Here is a 7,774-nt window from a genome sequence, read left to right as displayed (position 1 = left end):
TAACTCTTGTTATGAATTGATACTATAAATTAAATTGAATGGAATTGAATTTAGCTTTAGCGTTTACATTTTTTTTAATTTTTCCACCTTTTTACGTTAGTGGTGTTATTCAACTTAATTAAAACCATTCCTACTTTTTCAACTATTTTAATTTACTTAAGCTTCTTCTCACTGATTTAAGCTATTCAACCAGGTTAAGCATTTCAGCTATTCAGCATTTTTCAACTATTCTCACTACTTCAACATCTTCTTGATTTAAGCTGTTTATCCAGTTTAACTTGAGCGTTTCAAATTTTGACAGATCTTTTTTTTACTTTAGTGGTGTCATTCAACTTAATTAAAGCCATTCCTACTCTTACAACTATTGTTACAACTTTTACTGATTTAAGCTATTCAACCAGGTTAAGCAATTCAGCTATTCGGCATTTTTCAGCTATTCCCACTACTTCAACTTCTCCTTATTGATTTAAGCTATTTATCCAGTTTAACTTTAGCATTTACTTTTTTTTTTAGTTTTGCCACCTTTTTTGCATTAGTGGTGTTATTCAACTTAATTAAACCATTTCTGCTTTTTCAACTATTCTTACAACTTTTACTGATTTAAGCTATTTCTCCAGTTTAGCTTTAGCATTTCAAATTAAAAAATGTTTTTTACATTAGTGGTGTTATTACACTTAATTAAAACCTTTCCTACTTTTTCAACTATCACCATTACTTCAACATCTTCTTACTGATTTAAGCTATTTCTCCAGTTTAGCTTTAGCATTTAATTCCTACTTTTTCAACTATTCTTACAACTTTTACTAATTTAAGCTATTCAACCAGGTTAGCTTTAGCAATTCAGCTATTCAGCATTTTTAGCTTGGTTAGCTTTAGCAATTCAACTATTCAGCATTCCCACGCATTTTCTGCAGGAAATGCATTTTCTAGTTATTTCTATGTTCCTTCTAATCTAAATCTTCAGGTCCCTTCTACACATTTAGCGGGACAAAGATCCTGCCTCCTAGGTTTGTTGTGATTACATTTTTGTATTTTTTGTATTCAGAAAACATAATATAGTAAAGATAATATTGTTGAAGAGTTCCAGACAACACGCTGGGACATAGAAACAGAAACAGGCGGCCAATCAGCAGGTTAGAAACAGGAAACACCGCCAGGAGGGCTGAACCCTGCCAGCATTCCCACGCATTTTCTGCAGGAAATGCATTTTCTAGTTTCACTTAAACACCACTTTGCACCAAAGTGCTTCACAAAGACATATGTATGCACAAACACACACACACACACACACACACACACTGTATATATATATATATATATATATACAGTGTGTGTGTATATATACACACACAAATATAGTGCAAATACTTGATTCAAGTGGAAACAAGTTGAGACACAAACCCAAATTGAAACCTTTGAAATTACATACACACAATATATTTACACACACGCACACACACTCACTCTCTCTCAAACACACACACACACCCTCTCACATACACACACTCTACACATACACACACACACACATATATACTACACACACACAGACACACAACACACTCTCACTCTCTCACACATACATGCACTTTACACACACACAAACACACTTGTACCCTCCACAGACACACACACTCACTAACACACACACACACTCTACACATACTACACACACACACTCTACACATACTACACACACACACACACACATACAGACACAACACACTTTCACTCTCTCACACACACTCTGCACACTCTCACTCACAAACACAACACACGCTCCTCACATACTACACACAGATACAACACACTCACTCTCTCTCACACACACAGACACACTCTACACACACACGTGCTCTCACACACACACACTCCACACATACTAAACACACACAGACACAACACACTCTCACTTTCTCACACACACGCATTCTACACACACACACACACACACACACACACACACTCTCACACACACACATACATACAAACAAAAGACAGAAGCAAAAAAAAGTTGATATACACCTGTTAATCTAATCTGACGTGCCAGTGTTTTGTTCCAGGCCCTCGAGTGTTTGAGGATGACGTCTCCAGGAACAAACGCCTCTTTTAACTTTGTTTCCACCCTCACATGTACAGGAAGAACTCCCCCTACAGGACTCTGGAGCCGGTGCGCCCCCCAGTGGTGCCCAACGATTACGTCTCCAGCCCAACCAGAAACAGTCCGGCTGTGGGACCGCTGCTCAGTCCGGGCCGCACCGCCACGCTCAACCACCGACCACGAACCTACAGGTAGCCGTGTCGGCGTGTGAAACATGGCTGCCAAAGTGCAAGGGTGTCAAACGCTGTGTCACTGCGCGCCACGCTGGAGAAAGAATCACATCAAGGGACACATGTGGCATTTACTGAAAGGCTTTTTATTTAATCAAAAAAGAAAAATATCTCTGATTCTTGGAATATATTACTGCACGGCACTTCTTCGGATATCGCTGTTGCTTTATACGACGTTTTTGAACCAAAAAAGGCGAGTAGAGGCGAGGCGAGAATATAAGATTTGATGGAAAACAAAAATAGGCGAGTAGAGCAGGTACCATGTGATGAAAACAAAAATAGGCGAGTAGCGCAGGTACCATGTGATGAAAAACTGAAAAAAGGTGAGTTGTGGAGGTACCATTTGATGAAAAATTTAAAAAGGCGAGTAGAGCAGGTACCGTGTGATGAAAAACTAAAATAGGCGAGAAGGGAAGGTACCATGTGATGAAAAACTTAGAAAGGCAAGTAGAGCAGGTACCATGTGATGAAAAACTAAAAAAGACGAGTAGAGCAGGTATCTTGTGATGAAAATACTAAAATAGGCGAGAAGGGCAGGTACCATGTGATGAAAGAAACTAAAAAAGGCGAGTAGAGCAGGTACCATGTGATGAAAAGCTAAAAAAGGCGAGTAGAGCAGGTACCATGTGATGAAAGGGGCGTATTCAAGCCGCAAGCCTCTGGTTTGATAGCCTGACAAGCCAGACCCACATCCAGATGTTGGGTCTGGGAACTCCCCATTGTCTGGGCTCAATCCGAGGAATTCCCTCTGCACGCCAAAGGACAGCTCTCCAACCACTAGCAACGCTGGTTGATAGTTAAATTTTAAACTCTTCCTTTTTTAACCCTTGTGTTGTCTTCCCATTGACCATGAAAAATGTTTTTCCCTTATCTCAAAGTTTTTGTTGCTCTTTACAAAGTTTTTGTGTGGTTTTGACGTTTTTTGTCACTATTTTCAATAACATTTTATTCAATGTCTTTGTCCAATTTTTTGATGTTTTGTCCACTTTTATGGTGCTATTTTTTTTGTTTTAGACACTTTTTCCTGTGTCTTTTTCACGTGTTTGACGTTTTCTTCTGGTGCTTTAGATTTTTCCTTTTTTTGATTTTGTGGCTTTTTCCAACGTTTTTCATTGTTCCTTTACTTTGGATATTAAAAAAACGGGTCAAATTTGACCCGAAGACAACATGAGGGTTAATTTTGACTTCAGGGCTTAACTCCAAGTCTTCCAGAGTTGCAACCATAGACCATTATAGTTTATATATATACAATGGGGTTGGAAAGTTTGGGCGCCCCAGGTAAAGATTTGTATTAATGTGCATAAAGAAGCCAAGAATTGATGAAAAATCTCCAAAAGGCATCAAATGACAGATTAGACATTTGTATAATATGTCACAAAAAGTTAGATTGGCATCGCCCCCTTTGGAAAGCTAACAAGGTATTAACTCTGCAGGGTGCCCAAACTTTTGCAGACGCAATTTTTTTGTTTTCTGATATTTTGAAAGTGTAAATGATGGAAATATAATCTATCTTTTTGTAACATATTATATGAATGTCTAATCTGTCATTTGATGCCCTTTGGAGATTTTTCCATCTTTTCTTGGCTTCTTTATGCACATTAATACAAATTTTTACCTGGGGTACCCAAACTTTCAAACCCCACTGTATGGTCGTCATGTTAAGCCCTGCCCACCGACTCTATACACAATGTGATTGGCCGGACCAGAATTTGTTTTTTCCAACTTGCAAGCCAACAAAGAGTTGCTAGACTGACGCTGGCTGCAGATTACAGTTGCTGCCACTAGGGTGCGTCTAGATTTCTAGGCTAGTGGTCTGACACACGTGCTCTAATGCTTTCTCTAACTACCACTCCAGATGCCTCTGTGTCTCTAGAGTCTCTAACGTTCTGCTTTCATCCTCTCAGCACCAACTAACTGACATTCTTCTTCACATTCATTGATTCATTTTTGAATGTGTTCTCTTTCTCTCCTCTGCAGTTGATGTAAAGTCAGATCTTTCCCATCCAAACAGCCAATCAGAGTCTGCGTTCGCAGCTTTTTCGTTGTTTCTTTGCTTCTTTGCCAGTAACTCGAGTCCCTCTGTTCTTACAGTCATCGCTCTGTTTTCACTCTGTTTTTCTACAGGCAGCTGACTTCCTGTCTGTCTTTGTCTTTTCTTTTGTCTTCATCCGGTTGTCTTTCTGCGTCTCTGCCGCTCTAACATCCTCTTTTCTCCCGCCAGCTTGTGTGTCTTAACGTCCTTTTTAAAAATAACTTTACATGATATCAAATTGATATCCTTGCAGATATGTGATGCAATCACAGACAAAGCCTCAATATACTGAATAATATATATATATATATATATATATATAAATATATATATATGTATATGTATATATATATGTACATATATAAACTGACTTAAATTTTCTTAAAGAGGAAAAATCAAGAAGACACGGGAAACCCTAAAATAAAATGTGTGTGTGTTTGTGTGCGTGCTTCTTCGTGTGTGTAAGCATGCTTCTGCGTGTCTCTGTGTGTATATATGTGTGTGTGCGTTTGTGTGTGTGTGTGTGTCTGTCTGTCTGTCTGTCTGTGTGCGTTTGTGTGTGTGTATGTATATGTGTGTGTGCGTTTGTGTGTCTGTCTGTCCGTGATGTGTGCGTTTGTGTGTGTGTGTGTGTCTCTGTCTGTCTTTCTGTGTGTGTGTGTGTGTGTCTCTGTCTGTCTTTCTGTGTGTGTGTGTCTGCGTCCGTCCGTGTCTCCCTCTGTGTGTGCGTGTGTGTGTAGTGGCAGCAGCGGGGGCAGCCATCCCAGCAGCAGCAGTCGGAGCAGCAGCAGGGAGAACAGTGGCAGCGGCAGTGTGGGCATTCCCATCGCCGTGCCAACGCCTTCCCCGCCATCCACCTTCCCAGGTAACACACACACACACACACACACACACACACAAACGCGTGCACACACACACACAGACAGAGGGAGACACAGACGCACATACACACACAGAGGGAGAGACAGACGTGCACACACACACACAGAGAGACACAGACGCACACACAAACACAGACAGACAGAGACACACACAGAAAGACAAACAGAGACACATACACACACTGACACACACAGAAAGACAAACAGAGACACATACACACACTGACACACACACACACGCAAAGACAGACAGAGACACACACACACACACACGGTTTATGTTCCCTGTTAATGTGATTACACACTTGGAAAGAAATAGTCAATTTTTTAACCTCTTTTAACCACATAAGCTGCAAATTTTAAATGATGTGTTTAGTAGCAACTTGAGATATTTCCAGTTACTGTGTGTGCTGTTTTTCTTCACTTCCTTCCTTTCTTCCTTTCTTCCTCCCTTGCTACCTTCTTCCCTCTCCTTCTTAAAGTTTCCCCAACTGCTGGACCGGCTAGCTCTTCCTCCACTGCTCCTAACTCTTCCCCCTCTGCCTCCCCAACTCCTTCCTCCTTCTCTTCCTCTTCCTCCACCGCCACCTTAACCCAACCCAGCGTCCCCCTGCCTCCAAACTCACCCCCCCAGCACGCTGACTCACCCCCTCAACCACACACGCAATCAAACGCACCCGCCGACCCTTCTTACCCCGCCCCCGGCACGTCCGACATTCTTCCTCCACTCTCCTCCTCTTCCTCACCCCCTGCCGAAGGTGAGTTTTGCCTGCTCTCTCTCTCTCTCCCTCACTCTCAAACCTTCCACAAATCTCCACTATATATATATTTATATATATATATATATATATATATACCACTAGGTCTATATAAAAGGTCTATATAAAAGAGACTTCAGATACAGTATTAAGGGACTACTAATGTCTATATAAAAGAGACTTGAAAGAGACTTCAAAGGATATATCATGCAGTTTTTATAAGAATAAATACAGAAACATATACATACACAGCGCAGGAAAAGGAGTCTGAATGTGCAGAGTGTGAAATCTCTCTCTGCCTTCTCAGGTAACATAGTCCCTCAGTTCTTTAGCATGAACAGGCCACAGCCCCGACAGCAGGCTCTACAAGTGGGGGGGTCGCTGCCGTACCGCCGCCCCCCCTCTGTGACCGGCCAGCCAATCGTACCAGAGAACCAGATCAACGGTGGCCCCTACTACAACCAAAGCCCAGGTACGCTCTGTCCCGGGTCCAGCTACACTGGAGGACCTTGTCTCTTTTTTCTATGTTATTGGCACTTTTCCAAGTGGCTCTTTTCCAATAAAAGTTTTCACTTTTATTGACGTTTTTTCTTTTATTTCAACATTTTGGTCATTTTTCCAAGGTTTTTGTCACGTTAATCAAGGTTTTTTCCTTTTTGACGCTCTACATTAAATTCTTTTGGGAAATGAAAAGAATTAACAGAAAATTCATTCAGACCGAGGTGTGTATGAGATATTTTCATCCTAATAGAACTCTTATTGTGATTTATTAGTTTAATAAAGAATCTGGTGTGTCTGTGTGTGTGTGTCTGTCTATCTATCTGTGTGTGTGTGTCTGTCTGTCTGTCTGTCTGTCTTTCTGTCTGTCTGTCTGTCTGTCTGTGCGTGTGTGTGTGTTGGCAGCTTCCCCTCCGCCCCCCTCTCTCCTCCAGTTCAGTCCTCAGCTTCCTCTGATGGGTTTCGTTGCTCGAGTTCAGGAGTCCAGTGAGTATGCACACTAATATTCTGAATATGACAATAATATGAATTTAATACATGTAAACGGCATAGGAACAAAGGAATTTCCCCGCTGTGGGATGAATAAAGTATCATCTAATCTAATATTCCGTGTCTGTTAGCCTTTTAAAACAGGGCATTTTCAGATTAGGACATGTGGGATATGTGGGTATTATTCAGGTTTTAGAGGCATTCTTTGGACATGTGTACAGCGCATCCGTCTCAATCTGGGTTTTTACAGCAGTTTGTGACAGTTTACAGTTTACGGTCAGCTACATGTGTTGCTATGGTTACTGTACACAAACCAACCAGCAGTTTTTTAGGGCTGCAGACCCGATAAGAAGGAGAAATACAGCTGCTTTTAAACATCATCAAAGAATTTCTAATAAGGGAAGAACGTCCACTCACTCGGTAAAAATTAACTGGTTGCAGTTCCACCAGAGTTACACTAGATGGCGCTCACAGGCCAGTGCAGAATGAATATAGACATACACCTCAAAATCCACTTTTCTCAAGATATAATTGTCTGTATAGTAATTTGATTGTTGCATTTGAAAGGGGAGGCTAAGACAACACACTCTGCAGGGTGTTAGACTTTTTAAACCCTTGTGTTGTCTTCTCGTCAAAATAGAAAATAGAAAACACTTTTGTTGCGTTTTTGTCCCCTTTTTCAACACTTTTGATGCTTTTTTTCAATGTTTGTCACTTTTTGACGTTTAACACTACATAACACTAACTTATTAACTAGTTTCACAGTTATTTTTGGAATTTATGGT

At 40.8% G+C, this 7,774-nt stretch overlaps 1 protein-coding gene across 1 annotated transcript in view; it reads left to right on the top strand.

The window, feature by feature from the left end:
• The window catches only part of LOC116686209 (abl interactor 2), a 110,794-nt gene that overhangs the window by 98,587 nt on the left and 4,433 nt on the right, over positions 1–7,774 (top strand). The window contains exons 5-8 of the mRNA XM_032511191.1: positions 2,140–2,292; positions 5,104–5,228; positions 6,310–6,474; positions 6,906–6,986. Coding sequence (XP_032367082.1) covers positions 2,140–2,292; positions 5,104–5,228; positions 6,310–6,474; positions 6,906–6,986 — 524 coding nt within the window. The remainder of the gene's footprint in view (positions 1–2,139; positions 2,293–5,103; positions 5,229–6,309; positions 6,475–6,905; positions 6,987–7,774) is intronic.

The sequence above is a fragment of the Etheostoma spectabile genome, unplaced genomic scaffold, assembly GCF_008692095.1.
Source record: "Etheostoma spectabile isolate EspeVRDwgs_2016 unplaced genomic scaffold, UIUC_Espe_1.0 scaffold333, whole genome shotgun sequence".
NCBI classification, from domain to species: Eukaryota; Metazoa; Chordata; class Actinopteri; order Perciformes; family Percidae; genus Etheostoma; species Etheostoma spectabile.
Note: the sequence above shows the minus strand (reverse complement) of the source record. Positions and strands in the feature narration are given on the sequence as shown.